General features: G+C 56.4%; 1 protein-coding gene across 2 annotated transcripts in view; it reads right to left on the reverse strand.

Moving 5' to 3' along the window:
• DDC (dopa decarboxylase) overlaps positions 1 to 23,460 on the reverse strand; it is a 45,204-nt gene that overhangs the window by 10,238 nt on the left and 11,506 nt on the right. For both annotated transcript variants that reach the window (XM_062179105.1, XM_062179106.1), the window contains exons 3-9: positions 22,352 to 22,465; positions 21,813 to 21,932; positions 16,069 to 16,203; positions 15,238 to 15,381; positions 10,241 to 10,307; positions 9,025 to 9,119; positions 6,241 to 6,308 (exon numbers count right to left, since the gene is read on the reverse strand). In XM_062179105.1, the coding sequence (XP_062035089.1) occupies positions 6,241 to 6,308; positions 9,025 to 9,119; positions 10,241 to 10,307; positions 15,238 to 15,381; positions 16,069 to 16,203; positions 21,813 to 21,932; positions 22,352 to 22,465 (743 nt within the window). The remainder of the gene's footprint in view (positions 1 to 6,240; positions 6,309 to 9,024; positions 9,120 to 10,240; positions 10,308 to 15,237; positions 15,382 to 16,068; positions 16,204 to 21,812; positions 21,933 to 22,351; positions 22,466 to 23,460) is intronic.

Consider the following 23,460-nt stretch of genomic DNA (forward strand, 5'->3'; position numbering starts at 1 on the left):
AGCGACCAGGCTCTTCGTGGCACACAAATACACCAGCCAGGGTGTTGACCAGAATGGCACTGAGGTCTGGACTGAGTCGCGATGTTCACAACACGTCACTGCATTTAGCTAAGGCTCCTGACGCAGCTCCCAAAACATTCTAGAATATTTTTCACAATGACCTAAACAGGTTTGGATGTATTTGTCCATAGTAACCTATGTGCTATGAAAAAGAGTATTTCCGTTTTGAAAAACGTCGTGTGCTGCTCTCTGTCAGTGTTAAAAGTCCACTCCTTCTGGAAAGCCCAGGCCTCGCCAGAGAACAGCGGGTCTCGGCTCCTCAGCCCAGGCCTACCCTTTCCCTCCTTCGTGTTCTCTCTCATTGTGACGAACAGGTTTCCTGCAGCTGCTTGGTAGATAAGAAGGTTCTCTCCTGTCCCCGTGTCGCTAAGACCCTTTGTCCTGAGTGGGTGTTGGGTTTACGTAATGCTTCTTCCGCACCAAGTGGGACGATAACGCCTTCGTCCTTCCTCATCGACTCCCTTCTAACACAAAATCACGCTGGCTCATCTGGAACAGACATTTGGTCATGGCAACCGCATTTCTCCACACGTCAGCAGGCTATGCTTGCTCTCCTTTGACTTGGGAGGTTTACATCTACGTGGAGCCCCAGGCACACTTGCTCTGTGACAGGAGGGGGTGGGGGAGTCCGCTTCCACTGTCTTGTGTGCTGCACCCACCGTGGGATGGGTACCAGTAGGATTTTGGCTGCAGGAGCAAAGTTAAAATGTTGGCACGCTGTGTTTGTGATGGGTTTTTTTTTTAGACTTCCTATGTATTCTTGAGCTGCACTGGTGGCGTTTTGTGGTTGCTGTCTGTGTGTTGGTGGTGATTCGGGGCATGACGCCGTCACGGGGTTTCAATCTCCGGAGTGCCTACATTCCGTCCTCCACACCTTCTCCTCCTCGTCCTCCCCACACCTTCTCCTCCTCGTCCCGGAGCCGCCGGCCCACAGCTGTTCTCCCAGCAGCCGAGCTCTGCGCCTGCTCGGCTGGGCCTCTCTCATGGGTCTTCATAGCCTGTTTCATGACGTCAGTTCATCGTCATTATTGTCTTCCTGTTAGCTTTTGGGAATCTTGCCTGCTGCTGCTCTCTGGCTCACTCTGCTCTCTGGGCGTCGCGTCCGTTGCTCACCTCGGGTGCTGCGGCGTCTTCAGCTGAACTCAGTGCTTCTTCTTCCAGTCTCCCCCGGTGCTTCCTGGCCTGCATTCCGATAGCTCTGGCGGGGGAGGGGTCTCCTCTTCAGTAGTGAGGTTTGGACTTCGCATTTCCTTGTAACATTTCATGGACATAAAGGGGAAGAATTGTTCTTCAACAGATGATTAAAAGATGAGTGTGTGAACGCACACACACAGACGCACACAGACACGCAGGGGACCGTCCACCCATGATTCTAGAATCAAGTCCCACCATCGCTACAGAAATTAACTCTTTCACAGAAATAGAATTTTTAAAAACCTCCATTATAACAGAAGTGCGCAAATGCACTAGAACAATTTATGATAGTCTGAGGTCTGGACCAAATCCCAGCCTCTCTTAAAACGCTTGCTGCACAGGCCCTGGCCCATTTGGAAGCTGGGGCTGTCTCTGGAGGCCGAGGGGCCGGCATTCACACAGAACACATCCAGGATCCCCAGTGAACAATGAGACGCCTGCAAACAGGTAAGGGAATCGCCGGGAAGCCTGTTTTCTGTGCTGGTCATGAAAGGCAGTTTTAGAAACAATTATCTTGTCCATTCCAACAGTTAAAGAAGAGAACCAAAGTGTTTCTGTTAAATCATGGACTAACCACTGGCAAAACTTAATGAAACAAGAGACACTTTTTTTTTCTTTAAAGATTTTATTTATTTGAAAGAGTTACAGAGGGAGAGAGAGAAAGAGAGAGAGAGAGAGGTCTTCATCCGTTGGTTCACTCCCCAAGTGGTTGCAATGGGCAGAGCTGAGCAAATCTGAAGCCAGGAGCCTCCTCCGGGTCTCCCACATGGGTGCAGGGGCCCAAGGACTTGGGCCATCCTCCATGCATTCCCAGGTGCATTAGCAAGGAGCTGGATTGGAAGTGGAGCAGCCGGGACTCGAACTGCTGCCCATAAGGGATGCTGGCACTGTGCCACAGCGCCAGCCTGAGACACTTCTTTCAAGGAATACAAAGAAGGGCATGAGAGCCACATACAACCCATCTCTACCACACTTGGTGGGTGGGATTAGTGAAGTCTAACTAGACTGCTGTAAAAACGTTCACAGCTGCTGTTTGCTTTAAACTCCCAGGAGTGTTGGGCGCCCCCTGAGCTTTTCTGAATCTGGGTCTTAGGTGCATCCTTGGTCTCTGATTCCCTGGTCAGGGAGGCTTGTGCCACTGCAGCAGCCTCCTGGACCAGCCATCTATTTGCTTCTGCCCCACGGAGATTCAGCACAGCATGACGACACTGGGGAGTGGGGTCTCAGGCTGTACCCTCCCCATGCAACGTCACCACCTGCAGGGCCCCAGCCCCATGGCCACTGCAGACACACAGGGCAGGGCCAGGGTGGCATGGCAGGGCAGAGCGTTGGGGTTCAGGCATTCATCTCTCGGCTGCAGGCCGCACCTCCTGGGCTAACATCCAGGACTGTGCTCAGTGCTCAGGGAAAAGAGCCGATAACAGCATGGGGGGAAAGGAGACGGGATCAGACCCATTCACACCAAAGAGCTGCTCCCTGCTCTCTGTATCTGTCAGAGAGAACCCCAGGGTGCACGCTGGGCATCGTCCCATGTCCACGCATCTGGAACATGTGTGCGGCTCTGTGTGCCTGTGCTCTTGGCTTTTGTGCTGTGAAAGGCAGAATCTTGTCTGACTCGTTTTACCTGGCACTAGGATTCTTTTTAAAGACATATTTATTTATTTCAAAGGCAGAGACAGCAAGGGAGATAGACGGAAAGAGATCTTCCATCTGCTGGTTCTCTCCCCAAATGGCCGCAATGGCTGGGGCTAGGCAGACTCAAAGCCAGGAGCTTCACCCTGGCAGCAGAAGATAGGCTGAGTGCTTGGGCCCCGGCCACCCACGTGGGAGACCTGCATGGAGTTCCAGGCTCTTGGCCCAGCCCTGGCCACTGTGGCCACATGTGGAGTGAACCAGCAGATGGAAGATCTCTGTCTTTCTGTGTGTTTCTGTCTGTAAACCTAAAGAGAGAGAGAGAAGTGAAGGGGAGGGGAGGGAGGGAGAGAAGGGGAGGGAAGGGGAAAGAGGGGGAGTGGAGGGGAGGGGAGGGGAGAGAAAAGAGCCCATGCCCTGCGCAGGACTGCTGAGCTCCCACCACCACGACCACGGAACTGACACTTTTAAGAGCTCTCATTACTTAAAGGGTTTGCAGTGGGCATCATGGTACAGCCGGTTAAGCCCCACGTGGGATGCCTGCATCTTGCAAAGGAGTGCCTAGTTCAAGTCCTGGCTGCTCCACTTCCCTTCAAATTTTCTGCTAATGCACCTGGGAAGGCAGCAAATGATGACTCAGGCATTGAGTCCATGCCACCAACCACCTGGATGGAGCTCCTGCCTCCTGGCTTCAACCTGGCCCAGCCCTGACTGTTGTGGGCATGTGGGGAGTGAACCAGTAGGCAAAGGAACTTTCTGTCACTCTGCCATTCAAACAAACAAATAAAATCTTTTTTTAAAAAGCTGTACGTTCACATAGGCAGCTGGTGCAGGCCACATTTAAACCCTGTGGACCCAGGGAAATGGCCTATGTGAGTTCTGGGCTGTACCCCACAACCTCCGTTCACACAGGGACCTGTGCACTCACTCCTCCCCCTCCTGGGTGTGCCTCTGCCATGCAGCTCTAGGTCCCTGACCCCTGGCCCTCAGGCAGCCATCCAACAGGTGGAGGGCTGCCCGCCAGTCTCCAGCACAGTGCTCTCACTGCCAGCTCCAGGGCCTTCCCCGAGCAGCGCCCTCTCCTGCACCTGCCCTCCTGCCCCTCCCATCACAGGGACTGCTGTTTCCAAGTCACCAGCGCTTGGCACCCCTCATTCTCCTCATCCCGGTTCCTGGCTCAGACTGGGCAGCCCACCAGCCTCAGCCACGGTGTAATTCCCTGGGAGGGGTCTGGACAGGTGCCCGGAAGAGCCCGCCCACACCGTGGTGCCCACAGGGCCATGCGGGAAGGGAAAGGCCCTGCCCTTGCCCAGACAGATGACGGGAACACAGGTGGCACTGAGGGAGGGCGGCAGGTCCTAAGAAGACACAAACGCTGTGAGGGCCACACAACCAGAACGTCCCTGGGGCGGAAGAGCCACTGACCCAGCTTACATCTCGGGGCGCAGCCTCAGGGCTTTCAGGAGAGATTTCTTAGGGCTCTCAGGGGCTGGGAGCCTCTGAATGTGGCCTTGTTTGGAGGCAGTGAGGTTACAGCAAGGCCACCAGGTGGGGCTTGGTCCAGCAAGAGGTGTTTTCCTAAGAGGAGGAGGCAGGGACGTAGACGCGCACCAGGGGCGGCCAGGTGAGGCCCACTCCCTGCACAAGCACAGTGCCCAGACAGCCAAAGGCAGCAAATCCTTCCTGCTTTGACTTGGCTGGTCAGTCTCCAGGTCGTGGCCTTGGGCTCGGGGAGGCCTGATGCCCCACAGCTGCCCGTGCAGGAGAGAGGCACGCAGGCTCCGTTACAGATACAATCATGTCTCCTTGGCCTTCCAGACCCCTGGGAGGCGAGGGCTCCTCCGTGGATGACAACCACAGCTCCCCACAACACCGCCCATCGGTGCCCAACCATAGGCAGCTCTGTGTCTCAGACCTGGCTTCCAGGTCCCCTCCTTGGACACCCTCTGCACCTTCCCCTTTCCAAACGGTCTGCCACCTGCCTGCCTTTGCTGTCCGTCTTCTCTCGTCAGTCACCCCCAGGATGGCACCCCTCCCTCTGCACGCAGGTCCTGCACCCAGCGCAGCAGCGGCGGCTCTTGGCTCTCCCCGCCTCGGCTCTGGGGTGCAGTGCCACCCAGCGTGTCCAGAGGCAGCAGCAGTGCCCCAGGGCCTGAGCAAACGTCCTTCTCACCACGTTCTCCCTCCCTGGGCTTCCCGGGAAGGCTCCCGTGGGCTCTGCAGACCCCCGTCATGTCACTGTGGCTCCCTCCAGCAGCCTCCCCAACTGACCAGATACCCCAGCAGCAAGAAATGACAGTCCACTCAAATTGAAAGGGACTTGTGACACATGGAATAAGCTGTCCTTACCACATTCCACGTCCAGTAAAACAGGAAACACAACCATGAGAATAAGGAAGAATACTCAGATTCACAAAAACCAGAGCTTCTTGAAGCCCTCATTATTATTTCAGACAAAGTTAAGTTTGCACTGCCGGAGCATAGTGAGTTTTTAAAATCCTGCATCAGAAACTGGAGAAGAGACTTTGACAGAACACTCTGCTGCTTGGAATAGGAACAGAGGCTGGGAAGACAGGTGCCTCGGGAGACACCAGGCTGTGACGCCAGGCAGGGGCTGGCAGGAGCTGCCCGTAGGAGCTCTGCTCACCTCTCTCTCCAAGGCTAGAAACCACTCGTTTAACCACACACTGAGCCACCTGCAGAGCCACGCATATGGAACAGTCTGAGAATTCTGCAAGTTTGCGTGTTGTGTGACACGCACACAAAGGCCCCTGGTCGGTCCCAGGATTGCTTAATCCATGTCTCACTCCCGGAAGCCACACTTGCTGGATTCCAGGGTCGCCTCCCGGCTGACAGTGTTTCTGTAAACATCGCACCTGGGGTGTGGTATCCACTTCTTTAACTCTCAGCTCATTCTCTTACTCTAAATATGCCCACAGCAGTCGTGGCACGGTCACAAGGACTTCCAGGGAGATTCTTGGGTCCCAGGGCTACTTTTAAATACATGTGAATTGAATTTGCCCTTAACAAAGGCTTTTCAACATCTACCCTGGCATTGCTTAAACTCAGCCTTCAACTCTGACGAATAAAAATCTAAGGACAAAAACACAAACAGCCGAGTTCCAAGTAGGAGCTGAAATTTCCTCGCACTTGTTTTCTGCTCCTGCACGATAAATCACGCTGAGGACTCTCTCCACGTCCTCTGCTCCCCGATGGACGCCAGGATGTTGCAACCGTGTGTTCCCGACCAGAGTCTGCCCCGCACGGAGCGCTCGGGGCCCAGTGCGCCCAGCTCCCGCCTCCCTTGCGGCCAGCTCCTCTGAGAGGCAGTGGGCCCGGAAGAGGCAAACTCACCACATGGCGGAGCAGTCGAAGTTCACCAGCAGCCACTTGTGGGGGTTAAAGTTAAACGAATCTGCAAACTGCAGAGCAACAAGAACAAAGAGCAGCGGTCAGGGGACGTTTTAGTGACAAGTGCCCAGCTACAAAGCCAGGCCCCACACTCAGTGATGTGCCCGCATCCCCAGCAGGAGCACTGTCGCTCCTGCGTCGCCTCAGGTCTGCTAACGTGTGTCCACATCACATTTCAAGTACTGGAATATTTGGAAGGCTCAGAAGTGTCATGCCCAAGCACTCTGTTCAGAAGTGGCGTGGGTCAGGCTGGTAAGATCCTGTCTGCCCATCGCTCCTTCAAGTTCATGAACTTGCAGAGTTCCCAGAGTGTATGCAGTCATAAGTAAGGAGAAAGCGAAAGCCCCAGAACCAACCTATGCGCTCAGAGATGAACCCAGCTTTTCACTTCATTGGTTCGTTCCTTTGCCACAGCTGCCCAGTGGTCCCACAACCCTGCCTGTTTGCCTACGTGGTTTCTCCTGTAGTTTTAAGGATGGCATCCGGGCGCTGATGTTCCTGATGGGTGCAGCGTCCCCGCGAGTGATGGCCGCGGACAAGTGGCTCCAGCCTCTGACGGCACGTTTCCAGGAGAGAGCACACACAAAGTGCGAAGAGGGGCTGAGGATTCGCCCTGCACTCCGCATGCTTGCTGAGCTGTCGCGAACGCTGCCTCCTAACAGTTTTCAGTGCATGCCCTGGTTCCTCCTCGGACAGAAGAGCTGGGGATGAGGCCGCCCAGCTAACAGTGCCACCGCCCGGCCCCAGTCTGGCCATGTTAGGTAGGAAGTCAGAAATGAGCTTCTCTGTGTGTGACAAAGGCCTAAGGCATTGACACCCAGGCCCAGCATCTGCATCTCAAAGTCATCCCCATAACCTTCCAGGTGCAGCCCAGTATCTGCACTTCAAACATCCTGCCCCTTCTACCCGATAACCATCCTTCCTCTAATGGGGCAATGCCAGCCAGGCTTCCCCCGTCTGATTACTTCAGGGGGGAAACTCAGAAAGGAATTTTTCGTATTTACATCCAAAAAGTCCTTTGTTCCAGGAGGAGAAGAGGCGGGAAGGCAAGACCCATCCCCTTAAAAACCCCCAGCCTCAACCAGACGGACTGCGCTCTGCTGAGCCGCCCGCCTGTCCTGCCCAGGTGTAAACTCTCCACTAAACCATGTAACCCCGCTCTCCCCCAGTCTGAGTGGCTGGGCACTCTCCCTCAGGTCCTGTCTGGAGAGGTGCCCGTCTGTTCTTACGGATGTCCCTGCCCTAATAAACCTTCCTACTTTGCTTTCCACTACTCTCTGTCTCACGCCTGAATTCTTTCTTGCTCAAGACAAGAACCCTTGCTTTCTCCGGTAACAGCCACATCCCCCGGAGGGGAATCCTGTCTCCCCAGGCTTTGCGACATCTCCTTTCCATTGAGTACCATGGCTAAGCACCAAGGGGTCGCAGAGGTTAGGTGGCCCAGGTGGGCACCAGCGGGGAGACAGGGAGACGTTAGCCCAGCAACCATTACCTTCCACCCTGCCCACGCTGGAGGGGCCGCCTCATTTCCTTCCCCGGCTTCCCTAAATGTAATTTTGAGGAGACAGGATATTAAAGCAAGGTTCATTTGTTGATAGAAGGAAACAAAAGGTTAAAGAGAAGCTTTGTTTGCTGTGCCTTTTATTAGCTCCCTCCTCTGGGGCTGATCTGTTTAAACTTCTTTCATTCCCCAGCAGTGCTATTTTCCTCCTGCTGACAGGGGGACAGGCTCTTATCTGCACGGGGAGGGCCATGACAGGATATTGCAGCCCTTATCTGACCCAGGAGCTGCCAGGCTCTCAGAAGCAGGGATGGAGTCAGGACTGAAATGAGGCATTGTTGGGCACGGAGCCTGTCTGTGGCTGATAGGATCGCCCCGGGCGTTGTCATGGGGTGGTCTGACAACCAGGCACCTTCTGCGAAAGAAGGTCCTTGGTCTTTGGGCAGAGAGAGGCAGTGGTGGGAGACCATGCCGCCCTGCACCTGACCACCCCACGCGCCCCGGGAAGATGAAGAGCGGAGGCTCCTAGCTGCACTCCGCCCAGGGCCCAGCTCCTTGATGTGTGTCAGCTGTGTGTGCCTCACCCAAGGTGCTCTGCTCTGTAGTGTCTGGGAGGTGGGGTTCTCTGGGTTTTGGAAAATTTGCAAAATGAGGTTCCTGGGGAAAGGGACCCCAGTCTAAATGTAAAATCCACTTTCGTTCCGTGCACGCCCCACACACATAACCTGAAGGCATTTTTAGAGTCTTTTTAAGAGACTTAGGCATGAAACCCAGAGGCATGGTGTGGGATTTTCCACTTGTGGCCCCTGTGGACACTCAGAACATCTTATATTTGAAGCCGTGAGCATAAAGGGCAGACAGGACTGTGAAAGCGAACCAGCTGGTATGGACTTGCAGCCTGGGGTATCCAGTTACCCCAGAACTGAAATGCATCAGGGCTTCATCTGGGTCCATTGCATGAGCTACAGTGTCTGGGGTCAGGACGGCTCAGTCCAGGACTGGCGTGGAGGGCAAGTGGCTGTCACCACCACGGCGTGCCAGGAAGGTGCCATGTGGTGGGGAAGCCACCAGCCCTGGCCTGGGGACCACTTCCCCTAGTCCCTGGAATTGGCTTTAAGGTCATTTGCCAATACAGAGCACAGAAAGAAACACAACATCAGACTCTTAGGAGGCAGAAGGCATAGGCGACCCAAGCAGGACCCAGCAGGAGGGAAGAGTGCACCCACCTCCACTCCGTTCAGAAGGTGCCGGAACTCAGGGCAGATGAAGGCGCTGCCGGCGTAGGCGGCATCGATGTGCAGCCACAGGTCCTCCTGGGCGCCTGCAGCAGAAGCAGCCGTGAGCCCCTCCACCGCGTGGCTCTGCCCTGCCCGGCCTCCCGAGCACCCTGCTTGCTGGGCCTCGGTGAACTGGTGGCCCCAGACACACACAGGCACCCAGTGACTGCCTGCCCCACTCCCGGGGGCCCAGGCAGCTCTCCATGTTCAGTGTTTGCCAGCCCCTTCCCCCTCAAACACTCACCTACATTTTCCTCTACCTGAGCCCCCTCCCCATCTCACTGCTCTGCCAACGCCCACCCAGGGCTGCCTCCCTAGCTCTCCTCACTGACCCCTTGACCCCTTCCCTAGTGGCCTACGCGCATCCCCTGAGGGAGGGTCTAGCACACATCCCCCGAGCCCTCCCCGCCAACCAGGCAGCAGCAGCGGCTTTGACCCTCCCCCGCCTCACTCTTCACAGGCAACATGGGGAAGTCACACTCAGGACGCGAGGAGTAAATGAGGCAGAGCCCACAGCCTGCCTGCCTGGACCCTGTAATGCAGTGAGAAACATTCCCTCCTCAGCCCCCACCCAGCACAGCCAGGGGGCAGCTGGGGTGGAAGGGCCCTGCCTTGTGAGCCTCAGAGGTGCACCTGCACCTGCGGGGACAGGTGGATCTGTGGCTCTCTCGTCCTGAGTGCCACTTCCCCGTGTTGCCTGTGAAGAGTGAGGTGGGGGAGGGTCCACTCCTCTGCATCAGGCCACAGGCAGATCCAGGGTTGGGAGGTGTGGTTACGGGGCACATGACTGCGATGTTGAAAAGGATTTACACCGGACTTGAGCGCGGCCGGTTCTCGTGTTGTGTCCAGGGCCCTGGCACGCAGGGTGTCCTACGAGGGTGGTGGCCCTAAGCTTTGAAATCTATCATCACCCCCAGAGATGACACTGCTCGCAACACCTGCTTCCTCCTGATAGCGTGTTGGTCTAGCTACACCCGGCTCTGGGCCAATTAGCCCAGGTTCGGAGTGCGCAGAGAACAAGTTAATAAGGGTTATGCTGTTGCAGATGCAAGAAGGCCTGGCAGCTGCTCTCGACAGGAAGTCGGTGAGCAGGAAAAGTGCTCGCGCCTCGCGCAGGGGTCTGCCCTGCTGCCGCGTGCAGAGAGCACAGGGGGCCGGTACTCACAGATAGGACCCACTTCGAGGAGGTTGTCGAAGGAGCAGCAGGAGGTGGTCCCCAGCGTAGCAACCACCTGCAGAGGAAGAGGCAGACGAGCGCTCACCCTGGGCTGGTCGTGGCGCAACCTCTACACATCCAAGCACCGACAGCGAAGCCCAGAGCCATCACAGCACCAGAAACGCGGGCAATGGCGAGGCAGGGTTAGCGCAGATGGCAAAGCAATGCACTGGGCTAAAGGCCACAGCTGGTGGTGCAGCTCTGGGTGGCCAGCACAGGTGCCTCACCGGGCGTCTGCCCCCTCTCACACAACGCCAGCACGTGGGACGTGGGCCCTGCCTCGAGCGACGGGGGGCAGGCGTGGATGCTACCAGCTGCCATGTGCTGCTGTGCTTCTCGCCCCTCCCTGTCGCCCTCAGGGATTCTCCACGTGGGTTCCCACTCCAGTCTTGCAGTGGGAGTTCAAGCTCGGGCGCTATTTTTCTCTGGTGTTTGCAATTTCATCCTCATACATAAATTTTTTTTGACAGGCATAGTTATACAGTGAGAGAGAGACAGAGAGAAAGGTCTTCCTTCCGTTGGTTCACCCCCCAAATGGCTGCTATGGCCGGCGCGCTGCACTGATCCGAAGCCAGGAGCCAGGTGCTTCCTCCTGGTCTCCCATGCAGGTGCAGGGACCCAAGCACTTGGGCCATCCTCCACTTCCTTCCGGGACCACAGCAGAGAGCTGGACTGGAAGAGGAGCAACTGGGACAGAATCCAGCACCCCAACTGGGACTAGAACCCCGGGGTGCCAGCGCCACAGGCAGAGGATTAGCCAAGTGAGCCACGGCACTGGCCTCATACATAAATATTAAAATGCTTTCTGGAAAGCACCTGGCTAGCTCGGTTGGTAGACATGAGACTTTTTTATGTCATTAAATGAACAGTAACAATATACAGCAAGGGGCTGGTATTGTGATGTAGAGGGTTAAGCTGCACCTGTGACACTGGCAGGCCATGTAGGCGCTAGGTTAAGTCCCGGCTGCTCCACTTCTAATCGAGTTCCCTGCTAATACCTCTGGAAAAGAGAGGAAGATGGCCCAAGTACTTGGGCCCCTGCTACCCATGTAGAAGACCCAGATGAAACTCCTGGCTCCTGGCTTCACCCTGGCCATTGCAGCCATTTAGGGAGTGAACCAGGGTATGGAAGATGTCTCTCTCTCTGTGTGTGTGTATGTGTGTGTATTTCCTTTTCTCTCTGTAACTCTGCCTTTCAAATAAGTAAAACTTAGACAATTATACAATAAACAGAGAATGTCTCAATCACATTAATATTGCTTGTTATTTTATGTTCTCAATTTTGAGCCTCTTAGAAATGATATATCTGTCATTTTAACAATTCCTTTAGTTTCTTCTCATTTAAATGCCAATTGAACTAAACGCAAAACAAAACAAAATACCAAATCCCCTTGTTAACACCACTTTCCATCAGTTAATGTGTGCACAGAGGGGCTGAATGATGTTCCCATACTATTAAGACTGCTTATCTCCAGAGATGAGGTTTTGGCGAACATAAACCTCTAGCCTTAGATTCTTATTTAATTATCGATTCCCTTGTTGTTCTGAGCAGGAGACCTGTTTGCTGAAACAATAAAATCCTGCCTTGCCCTGGCAGTGGCGTCACCGTGGGTAAGAGCAGCTGCCCCAGGCTGAGTGCCTCCCGCACGTGGCAGGCTGATGCTGGGAGATTCAAACCCATGTCAGACTTCAGCATCCCAGCAACCTGAGGCCAGGGGCTTCGCGATCCCCACATGAGTGAAGCCCAGAGGGGCCAGCTGCCCTGAGACACACCCAGGCAGGAGTAGAACAATCGTGGCTGGGCTAGGTTAGCTCCTCTCATCCTGCCACACCTGGGGAAGACAGTCAGGCCCCAGACCCTGATCCACTCACAGAACCCTGTCCTGCGAGCCCCGACATGTGCAGCTCCTGAGGGAGGCCATGAGTAGGCTGTGGGCTGTGCCAGGCTGATGGACAGGCTGGGAGCTGGGGGGCAGAGTCCTAAGTAGCCTGTGAGGTGCTGAGCTGCAAGGCAACGTGCTCAGTTGTCAGAAGCCACAGCACCTGCTTTGCTCCAGGCTCTGATTACCCTGGCTCAGCATCCTCACCGCTAACCTGATTTCAGTCTGCTTTGCCAGGGCTTAATGACATTGTGCAGGGTGGGGAGGGAGGGAGGGGCGGGACCCGGCGCAGGCCTCCGTCGCGGAGCTCCCTCCGCCCGGCCATCCTCACCTGCTCTCCTCGCTGTCCTAGGCAGGCCTCATCACGTTGGCTCTCAGGGAAGGGAACTGCCACACGGAGGAAGGGGGGTGCACACGCCCCGAGGGCTAGCTCGGCCCTTGCCAAATGGGCCCCCTGCTCTCCGTGGTGGTCTTGACTGTTGAGTCTGCAACCCCTCTGGGAACAGAACCATCATCATTGGGCACGGGCAGGTACAGCCTTCAGGGGACAACCCAGCACTGAGACAGAACTCCAGGCAGACCCATCCCAATCTGCCCGATTAAGACAAAAGCCAGGGGCTTTCCTTCTACGTCTGTGCCCTTTGCCATCTCCTCATCCTGCAGGCCTCTCCTCGGCAGCCTGCCGTGAGTGCCACAGGATGCGGCTTCCGTGGTCTTTCCTGGGAGCCGGGCAGAGGTCACACCGCACCCCCCCAACCCCACCATCTACATGTGTTGTTCTCACCCAACGGTGAGAAGTGAATCTCAATTGAATTTCATCCATGGACACTTTAGCAAATCTACTTTTAAGAGTCAAGTTGCTTCCTCCTAGCAAAAAGTAAAGAAGCGAAAAGGCTTGGTCTAAGGTGCTGGTTAAGACGCTGCGTCCCCTGCTGATGGCGTCATCATTCAGCTCTGGCCCCTGACTCCGCTTCCTGCTAATGAAGACCCAGGGACACAGCAGCAGTGGCTCAAGAAAATGCGTTCCTGCCACTCACCTGGGAGACCAGCAGTAGCAAACACGGGGTCTGAAAAGACCTCAACAAAGAAGATATTTATATAGCAAACAAGGATGCTAGTCAGTGTCCTGTGTCGTTAGGGGATTTCAAATAAAGCAATGAGTTACCACTGCACACCTGCTAGAAAGTCTACAGCTGAAACCACTTCCTAGGATATGGGAAAGCAGGAATGATCCCTGATTGCTCCTGGGAATGCAAAATGGTAGGGCCGCTTGGGAAGATGGTTTGGCAGTTTTTTGTAAAACTATAGACACTTTTACCAAGTTACCCAGCAGCTGTGCTCCTAGCTGTTTACCCAGTACAGCCACAGGAAAGCCTACACACAAGTGCGCATAGCCATCTATTACAAATGTCAAAATTTGGAAGTGATCAAGATATCTTCCAGCAGGTGAATAGATTAAACAAGCACAATGCATCCATGTGTGCACCGTTATTCTGCAATAAAAAGAAACATGACAGCGAGCATGAGAAGTCACCAAGGAAATGGGAATACTTGTTGCTAAGAGAAAGGAATTAATCGGAATAGACGACCTCCTGTATATTTCCAACTACATGACATTGTGGGAAAGGAAAACGTAAAGACAATGCAAGGATCTGTTGTTGCCGAGGTGTGGTTGTGGGGGAGGAGAGGGAACCGGATGGAGCGCGGGGGTCTGACAGCTGTGACCCCGTCGTATATGATATGGAAGTGACGGGTATGTGTCGCGTGCGCCACCAAAGCCCTCAGAGCGCAGAATGTGGGAGTTAGAGTGGCGGGCGTGATGGCTATAAGTGTCGATGATGTGCAGTTTTGGGGAGCAGTTACAGAAATGTGAGATGCTAATCCAGAGGAATGAGGGGTGCGAGATAAGGGGGAATGTGGGATCTCTCTGTCCTCTGTGTCGGCAGAATTCATGGCAAGAAGAAGTTGTGGATTTATGAGAATTACCAGAAGAAAAGAGCTGCCCCACGGAATTCTACTCCCATCAAATATATCTCTCTAAAGGGAAGGCAAAATAAAGACATTAAAAAAAACCTGAGATGACGCATTATCTCAGATTCACACTGGAAGAAGTTCTAAAGGAAATTTTCAGACAAGAAAATCCTGTCAGATGAAACTAAGGAATAAAGACCACAGGAAGAGAAATGGGCAGGTTTATCTGTGGCCTCCCATGTAAAACAATGATAGCTAATGGGGTTTCCAATACCTGTAGGACTCGGTGGCACACATAACCTGGTGATGAGAAGAACACCTAACTCAGAAGCTAAAAAGTGAAGAAAATGGAATATTACAGATGTTTGAATCATCCAAGGAGTGGTCAGAAAGTAGAGAAGAAATCATACAACGGGTAAGATGGTAGGGGCCACTTAAGTTCATCAAAAGTCATCTGGGTACAGAAGAACAAGACAGGTCAGCAATTCCCACACCGGGTTTTAGAACAAATTTTGGGAACCAGAAACCTCATACACTGCATGCCCAGGGCATGCCTTAGAAATGACAATGGGAATGAGAAGCAAGGGGTGGAGACGCCACTGGTACATGCTGTCTGGAGCTGTAAGCCCCCTCCCCACTTCCCACCCCTCTCCCCGGGAGCAGCCCTGTCTGCAGGGAGGAGCTGGCGGTGCTCCTGGGCTCTCAGATACTTCACCTGGGAGTGCCACTGCTCACCTGCAACAAGCCTCTCCCAAAGGATGCATCTTAGCATCTACCAAGAGCCCGGGCACAGGCAGCAAGCCTGCTGACTGGCCACACACCTGCGGTGATGGAGGGCACCCACCACTGCCCCCAGGGCTATCGGGAGGCAGTCACAGGGCGTCCCTCCTCAAGGAAGTGGAAACAAGCAGCTTGGCGAGCGCAACCATGCACGTGTGAGTGCTCCGCCGTCAAAGATGCAGAAGGAGAAAAACGTGTGATCTCCGCCTAACCCAGCCCGAGTCCATGCCGCAGCCTGGAAACTGGCTGTGGTATGCACACACACACACTGACACACACACGCACACACACCGCAGGCCGTGGGTGTGCACTTACGAAGAAGGGAATTAGACCCGCAGCCTTGTCTCTGTCCAGGGCCTCCCGCAGGGCAGAAGCCCGCATGGCGAAGCTGCCATCCGAGGGGATCGCCCTTAACCTCACTGCGCCAATCAGGCCGGCTCTTTCCACGGAGGAGTGTGCCTGCAAAGACAGTGGGGTGGAGGCGGGGGTTGTGGCCATGGTCCTCTCACACCACAGCGGGGGCAAAGCTGCTCCCCCCGCCCCACGGAGCCTTTTGTCCTGGAGTTGCCTGAGTCACAAGGAATCTCCCTCTCAAGTGTAGGCAGGCACGGTCAGGGTGTGGAGGTCTGGGCTGGCATCGGTGAAGATTGTAGTTCCCTTGTTGGAATTCAAGAGCAAGTGGACTGGGAATCGCGGGCTCAGAGTCCGTGGGTGGATGCGTGGGGTCAGTGAGGCTCCATCAGCCTCCATATCCCTGTCGTCACCTGCAGCCATCAGCCCAAGAGCAGTGCGTGCCCCTGTGAGACGCTGCAGACACAGGCTCCGAGACTGCACCTGCTCTGCCCGGACGTAAAGCAGCAGCGGCCAGGCCAGGGAGCCCCACGGCGAGATGTCTGCAGCGCTGCTCTGACAGAACTGGGGGCCCAGCCCGAGCCCTTGCTGGCTAAATGGTGGTGCTGGGGTCACTTGGAGCCCTCGGCTTGATCTTGGGAGTTCCCACCCAACTGTGCCTCTCCCCTTTGCGTGGGTCTCCTCTGTCACAATAAGATAAACGTGATGCTGCCTGGTTTCGTTTGGTTTGGCCTCTGCATCTGACACAAGACACTGAGATCTTGAAGCCTGGGGACCCCCTGCCCACACACTCACCTGATCAGAGGAATAGGCCACCAGCTTGTCCATGATGGAGGCCGGCGTCAGCTCGGGGGAGGCCGCCTGCAGCCGCCGGATCACCTTGGTGCGAGCAGCCAGCAGGGCCACCAAGGTGGCTTCACTGGCACTTCCCTAGAACCCAGAGAAAGGCCCGAGTGAGACCTGGGCCCAGCACAGAGCCTGCGACCGCACAGTTGGAAAATGCGTTGCTGCGCACGCACAGTTGGTGAGGGCGCCAGGCACTGTGACGCCTGTTTCCCAGGGGCCCATGCATCTGTTCACCAGAGCCTGGCCCGGGTCATAGCCATGGCGCACATCTCAAGTTTGTAAAGTGGGGATGTGTCCTCAAGACCCAGACCTTCCTTGGAGGATTTCTTTCCATCTCTAATGCTGTGGGCTGAACCGTGTCCCCCACAGGGCTCCTATGTGGAAGCCCTAAACCCTAGTGCCTGCGAAAGTAAGATGTGGAGGTAACTAGGCTAACATGGGGTCTCCAGGGTGGCTCTAATCGCCTCTGGCTACGTCTGATACAAAGAGGCTGTTGAGACCCCAGACCCCTGACACACAGAGGAGCAGCCGTGTGGGGGCCCGGGGAGGAGGCAGCGCTGCCCACGCCTTGCCCGTGGCTCCCTCGTGTCCGGAGCTGAGAGAGCACCGAGCTCCATGCAAGCTGCCCGGTATCTGGGCATGGCTGTGGGGGCCGCAGCAGACCCGTGCGGGTGACTCATTTTGGCAAAGTAGCAAAGAAGAGTTCAGAATGCACTCCTGGGAGGCCAGGAGCGGCCGAGGGATGCACGTTCCCTGCCGGCCACGTTCATCCCACACGTCCATGCTGTGGCCTGCAGCAGGGAGAGGAGACGGTGAGCAGGCCCCTACTTCCCCAATCAGAGGCCAGGAGGGAGCCCTCCTGTCCCCTGGGTGGCCTGGGCCTGCCTGTGAGCAGCTCTCCTGGAGCCAACCCTTCAGGAGCACAGAGCAGCTTCTGGTTGACTATGAGAGATGTTTGTGAGATTAGCGTCCTACAGATACAACACACAAGTCACAAAGCCAAAATGCTCAAATCTTGTCATTTTATACTCCCTTCACTCACCCTGCTTTCTCATTGAAAGATTTAAAAATGTATTCGAGAGAGAGGAGTCACACGCGCAGGACTGACTGCAACCACCCCTCCCCCAAGCCCCAGCCCAGGTGAGCCCTGAGCCACAGTCGAGGTGGCTGAGTCTCTAACCAGTTCCTTATGGGTTTTCTCTTGGGCTCTGTCCACTTGCCCAGGGAGCATGCTCCTCCTGTGGTCAACAGTAGTGGTTTTTAAAAAAGATTTAATTACTTATTTGAAAGTGAGTTACACAGAGGGAGAGACAAGAGACACAGAGAGATCTTCCTTCTGCTGGTTCACTGCCCAGATGGCCACAATGGCCAGGGCTGGGCCAGGCTGAAGCCAGGAGCAACGAGCTTCTTACAGGTCTCCCATGTGGGTGGCAGGGTTCAGTCACTTTGGTCCTCTTCTGCTACTTTCCCAGGCCATTAGCAGGGAGCTGGATTGGAAGTGGAGCAGCCAGGATTCAAACCGGTGCCCATGTGGGATGCCATGTTGCAGTCGGTGGCTTTATTTGCTACGCCACAGCACTGACCCAATAACAGTGATTTTTACAAACCCAAGGAAGCAATTGTCAGGAGAGTGTGGGGATGGCAATAGCTCCTGTGAGCCAGCAGGTTTGCCACCTGCAGTGTGAGAGCGGAGGGGCCTCTGTGCCCAAGGCTGGTGCAGACCCTGGCTGCTGAGGGCGAGCGTGGCTGCTCCTGCTGTGGCAGAGCAGGGACCACGGACATGGCTTTGCCTCAGGCACACAAAGGTTGCCATGGCGAGCCAGCCCCAGCCAGAGCATGGAGACAAGACAGGAGGCTGAGGGCTCCTGACACCCCACCCCCACCCACACCCGACAGCTGTCTCTTCAGTTCCTGGTTTCTGCAAACATCGCCGCTCAAGAAATTGGCTTTTCTTCCACAAGAGCTTTCAGACCCAATTAAGGGACCATTTTCACAGCCATGGTGTGCCTGGCATCATGACGATGTCACCATTTGTCCCAGACGCCTGCTGCAGGGATCAATAACACAGGCCGCGCTCCGGGGCCTGGCGAATGACAGCCGTCAGCCTCATCATTGGGAAGGGCGCTCTGCCGGCTGCAGGCACGCCCCAAATGCCTGTTCTCCCCCAGCACAACCTGGCATGGCGCTGTGGGGGCTGGGTGGCAGCCTGGCCTGATTGTTCCTGACCAGACCTGGCACGTCCTGTCTCTGGAAAACGGGATTGTCCTTAGTGGGGAGAGGCGGTGACCCACGGCGGCGTGCACAGCAAGCCCAGCGGCGGGGGTGAGCCGGTGCCAGGCTCAGTGCGCCCGCCCCCCGTCCTTGATTAGCTGTGGCCCTGGACCTCAGTTTCCTCATCACGGAGAAGGGCTGATGCTGATGCCATCACTCCCCGTGGACATTCTGAGGGTGAAGTGGGGAGGCACAAGAGACAGCCTCAACACGGCCGAGGCCCCAGACGGCTCAGTCACACGCAGCGGCCGTCTGACGGACACGTCCCCGACCTCAGGCCTTGTGGGACTCCTTGAGAAGCACTGGGTGGCAGGGCGGGGCCTGGTTGCCAGACGAATGATGTGCAGCCCCATCAGGGGAAGGTCGAGAGAGGCAGTGTCTCTGTGGTTCTGCTCTGAGCCCTGCTGGAGCACGGGTGCTGAGTGTGCCTACAGCCGGGACAGCCGCAGGCAGAGGCTGAGACCTGGCCCTGAAGGGCGGCCCTGAGCTGTCATTCACAGCAAGAGTGGAAAGTGTGGTAGACTAGAAACATCTTATGGATGTGAATCTCAACCCAGGAGAGAGATGGTGCCCTGGCACTCTCGGCAAGGATGCTGCACCCGTGAGCAGCCACCACAGCCACGTGGCAGGTGACACGCCCTGCACAGGGCCCGTGTGCCATGCGGCACCTCCATTTTGCTGGTATGTTACTTACTTATGCACACACTACTTAGTCTGCATACTCGCGGGACGTCAAACTGAAATTAGCCTGGAGGGAAGCACGCCCCCAGAGCCCCCTGTTCTCCCCGCTGTGACCAAGGCCCCGTGTGAAGCAGAGCAGAACAGTGTGAGTGAGTCCTGCAGTGAGCACAACGGACCAGCGACGTGCAAGACGAAAATGATGTAAAGAAAACCCTGAGACGTTCTCTCAAAATGGAGAGGAGAAACGGGCACAAGAGGGGAATATCCAGAGAGAGAGAGAGAGAGAGAAAGAGAGAGAGACAGACTCTGGGAGGCCCCCAATCTGCAGAACCCAAGACAGCTGAGAACTGAGCGGAAAAGGCCTACAGACTCTGCAGAGATTCTCCCCTGGGAAGAGGAGGCCAGTGTGGGGTTAGCAGGGCCCCCAGGTGCCAAGTGGGACAGGATGGATGGGAGCATGTGTGGGATTATAGGAAACAGTAGGTCTGGCCCTAAGCCAGGCCTCTTGTGGAGTGCGAGACTGCACTTTGCCAGGAATATATTTTTTTGAAAGCTGACGTGGCAGAGATGCAGGGGCTGGGAGGGGTGGGAGTGGGGTGGGGGAGGGAGGGAGTGGGAGAAAGAGAGACAGAGACCTCAGTTGCTGGTTTACTCTTCACACACCTGCAACTGCCAGGGCCAGGCCAAAGCCGGGGGGCAGGGACCAATCCAGGTCTCCATGGGGCCACAGGGGCCATCACTGCTTCCTCCCAAAGTGCCCATCAGCAGGACGCTGGAGCCAGGAGTGGAACTGGCACTTGAACTCAAGCACTCGGGTATGGGATGCAGGCATCCCAAGCAGCATCTTAACCACTGTGCCAAAATCCCTAGCCTCCTTGCCTGGGGCCCAGAAGCCAGTCCTCTGTGGGTGCACTGCTGTCCCTGTGGCTCCCTGCCATGTCCACGGCAGGCTTGCTGTCCCTAGACAAGGACTCAAGGGCATGCCCTGGACAAGCCAGACCCCTGCAGCCTACAGTGGGAGCTGCCTGGCCATCACCACAGTACAGCTGACCGGGCATCCACCCAGGCTGTGCTACGGCCCCTCCCCACGCCCACAGGGCACGTGTGATGTGGATCGTGGCTGGGATCTTGGCCACGGAGGCCTCTGGCAGGAGAAACCACGTCCTGGGGAGCCCAAGTGATTTCATGTTTGCTGAGCCCTTGCTGCCTCTATACCTAAAATCCAGTTCCTGGTCTCCTATCACAGCTCAGCTCGAAGCAGGGCCAAGGTCTTGTTTCCACCAGCCCCCACCCCAGAACCACTCGTGTGTGACAGGAAGCAAGATAACCAGAGCGAGCAGAGAAAGCGGTCGGAGCCTGGCTGCTGGCCCATGTGTCCCAGAGATGGCGGCCAGCGCAGGGCGTGCAGCGTGGCTGGCCCAGATCCCCTGCAGGGAGTGAAGCAAGGCCCAGCCCTGTGGACGAGGGTCCCTGGAGGTGCAGCATGGGCAGGCATGACAGCTTCCTCCTGTTCCCACGCATGCCGCCGTGGTCCACAGAATGAGGCTGTGCCTCCCCCACGGTTCCAGGTTTAACCGCAGAACGTGACTGCTCACTGCACAGGTACAGTGACTTTGAAAGCTGCTGGGATTAGGTTAAGAGTCTTGATTTGGGGAGATTACTTTGGATTATCTGGGCAGGCCCAATCCAATCAGAGTAGGGCCCTGCCTTCTGATCTGTGGTCAGAAGGAGCCGTGACCACGAAAGAAAGGTCAGAGAGAAGGGGCACAGTTGGCTTGGCAGGTGGTGGGGGCCACGAGGGATTCCAAGAGCCTCTGGAAGCAGAGAGACCCAAGGAGACGGATTCCACCCTGCAGTGTCAGGGGTGGCTACTGAGACCCCAGCCGCAGGGCCAGGCTCTGATCTGTGGTCCAACACTGATACCTCCTCCAGCCGAGAGCCAGGCCCAGCGGTTTGAAAACCCGGACTTGCTGAGTTAGGGCTGGCTTTGTGTTCCGTTTGGACATGTCACCACGTGTCCACGTCCAAAGGCACTGTCCAGTCTGTGCCTCAGTGTTCTCACTTGTTGAATGGGCACAGTAATAATGGCCCTCACTCGCCCTCAGAGCCTTTGAGAAGACAGTCACTTCAAGGCCGACCGTGCTTTCCCAGTGTTCACTCAAGCACTCCATGTAGAAGACGCTGAAGGGAGGTGGTGGTTTTCACATTGTTCACCTTCTATGCCAGGGAGTGGAGAAAGCACACAAAGTCCAAGCGGCCCCAGTGGTGCTTGTCCCAGAGTCCCAGGGTAACTCCAACACGGCTGCCATCCGGTCTATCCTGTTTCCTGGTGAGTCACTCACAACAGGTGCAGGTTAAACATGGACGGCGACTTCCGTGGATGCGGAAATGGCGCTGGCTCACGCACCAGCGGCATTCAGGACTGTTGGGGCATGACCACAGCTGCCACTCCACTCCCTCCTTTATCAGCAGCCCGCTGCTTCAGTAAGGACGCTAACCCACCCACAGGGGCTGTGCTCCCATGGCTGCGGTGGTGAGGTCACAGGCTGAGTCCCACAGAACACAACTTACACAGACCTACAACTTCCTGACTGGGAGCCAGGAGACAAGCTCCCTAAGTTCTGAGTTCCCTCTCCTGGAACCCCAGGCCTACCACAGTGCCAGAACCAGACCCAGACCCTGCCAGGGCAGCATCAGGGTTCAGCCCCTGCAGCCAGGGCCTCTGTGGAGTCTGCCCATACCTGGATCACTCCTCCCCCTTCTCCGGCTCTCCCGGCCAAGAACGCCTCCGGCAGCTCCAGCATCTTCCCCAGCCAGTCCATCATCACTGTCTCGAGCTCCGTGCATGCCGGGCTCGCAGCCTGGGGGGGCAGAGGGAGGGAATTAACCAAGGGCGGCTGCCCCCCGGTTCCCAGCAGCCTGGGAGCGAAGGTGTGGCAAGGAGGTGATCGCACTACTTCTGTCCCTCTGCTCTACTGGTTTGTCAGAAGGATTAAAGTTTTTCAAAATGCCCACCCTGGATGGGGATGGCTGATGGCTGCTGAGGTTTGATTCAGGCCAAGTGCTTCTAACAGCAGCACGTGCAGAGCTGGCTCTAGGCTGTTGAGCACCATCCAGGCAGCCGCACACTGGCTCTTGTCCCGCCTGTCCAATCTCCCCTGCAGCCAGCCTCTCTGGCACGGAGCCCTTCCCCCTCCCTGCATGGTGGCTTCGGCCTGTGTGTTGGGGGCCAGGACCCAAACATGGCCCCACTGTCAGGACCGCCCCCCGCCCCACTCACCCAAGAGAAGCCGATGCAGCCGATGGCCCCGCACAGCATGTCGGCCAGCATGGCCGGGTAGGAGCTGGCCGTGGGGAAGTAGGCGAAGAAGAAGGGGCTGTGCCAGTGCGTCACCTGTGGGAAGAGGTGGTCACTGGGGGTGAGGAGGGGGCCATGTGCCCCGTGTGGCCCCGATGGACGCGTCCAGACCCAGTCATTCTGATCCCTCTCCCCACACCTGTGCAGTCACCACTGTTAAAAGAGCCGCTTTCCGGACACGAACATATCTTCTGGCCCAGAAAGAGCTGACACAGCCCCGAGATGCAGCCAGAGGCCAGGGCTGTTTGCCATGCAAATGACCTCAATGAAACGGTGTAGAATGGCTGTGTGTGTGTGTGTGTGTATAAGACTTCAGGTGAAAGCCAGGATCCTGCACTTCTCAGAGCCCAAATGTCCAGGGAAGAGGCCCTGGAGGAGGCAATGTGGGCAGGACTAGGGGATGTGCTCTGGTCTCAGAGAACTGAGCTCTGAGGTCAACGTCCCCACTGGATGATCTACTCCCCCAGACCCCCGTGCTGAGAGCCAGTGGTGGGTCTGATGAGTCCAGACCTCTTCAGCTCTGAAGACCACACGCCTGCTTCTCACTGAGTTCACAACCACCCTCAGGGCCCCGGCAGAGACACAGGCCAACTCCACCGGCCCCGGTCCAGGACTCTGCCCACATCCCAGGGCAGGTGCACCTGATGCAGAAATTGGAACGTTCGGTCCAGCCAGGCACTGAGCCCCGCAGAGGGGCCATGCGGTGCATCCCTCAGCAGGAACGTCCCACTGCGGAAGCACAGAGCTGGAAGGAAGCTTCCTGTGCCATGTGCTCCCCGCTCCCCGCCGAGGGTGCACTGCGGAGGCTCCTGTGCCTTCCAGAAGCTCGTGGTGGCTCATCAGCCCCAGAGGGAGGCCTGCTGGGGCTGTCAGCTTCCAGGAGAGCAGGCCCCCGTGGGCCACTCTCAAAGTAGGAGAAGCTTTTCTCCACGCCTGCCAGGGACCCTCTGAGGAACACGAGGTGGTCAGGGCCTCGTCCTCTGCCCAGCAGATGGGGCAGACTCCACGTGGGCCTCTCGGGGCCAGCACTG

The sequence above is a fragment of the Lepus europaeus genome, chromosome 20, assembly GCF_033115175.1.
Source record: "Lepus europaeus isolate LE1 chromosome 20, mLepTim1.pri, whole genome shotgun sequence".
Classification (NCBI taxonomy): domain Eukaryota; kingdom Metazoa; phylum Chordata; class Mammalia; order Lagomorpha; family Leporidae; genus Lepus; species Lepus europaeus.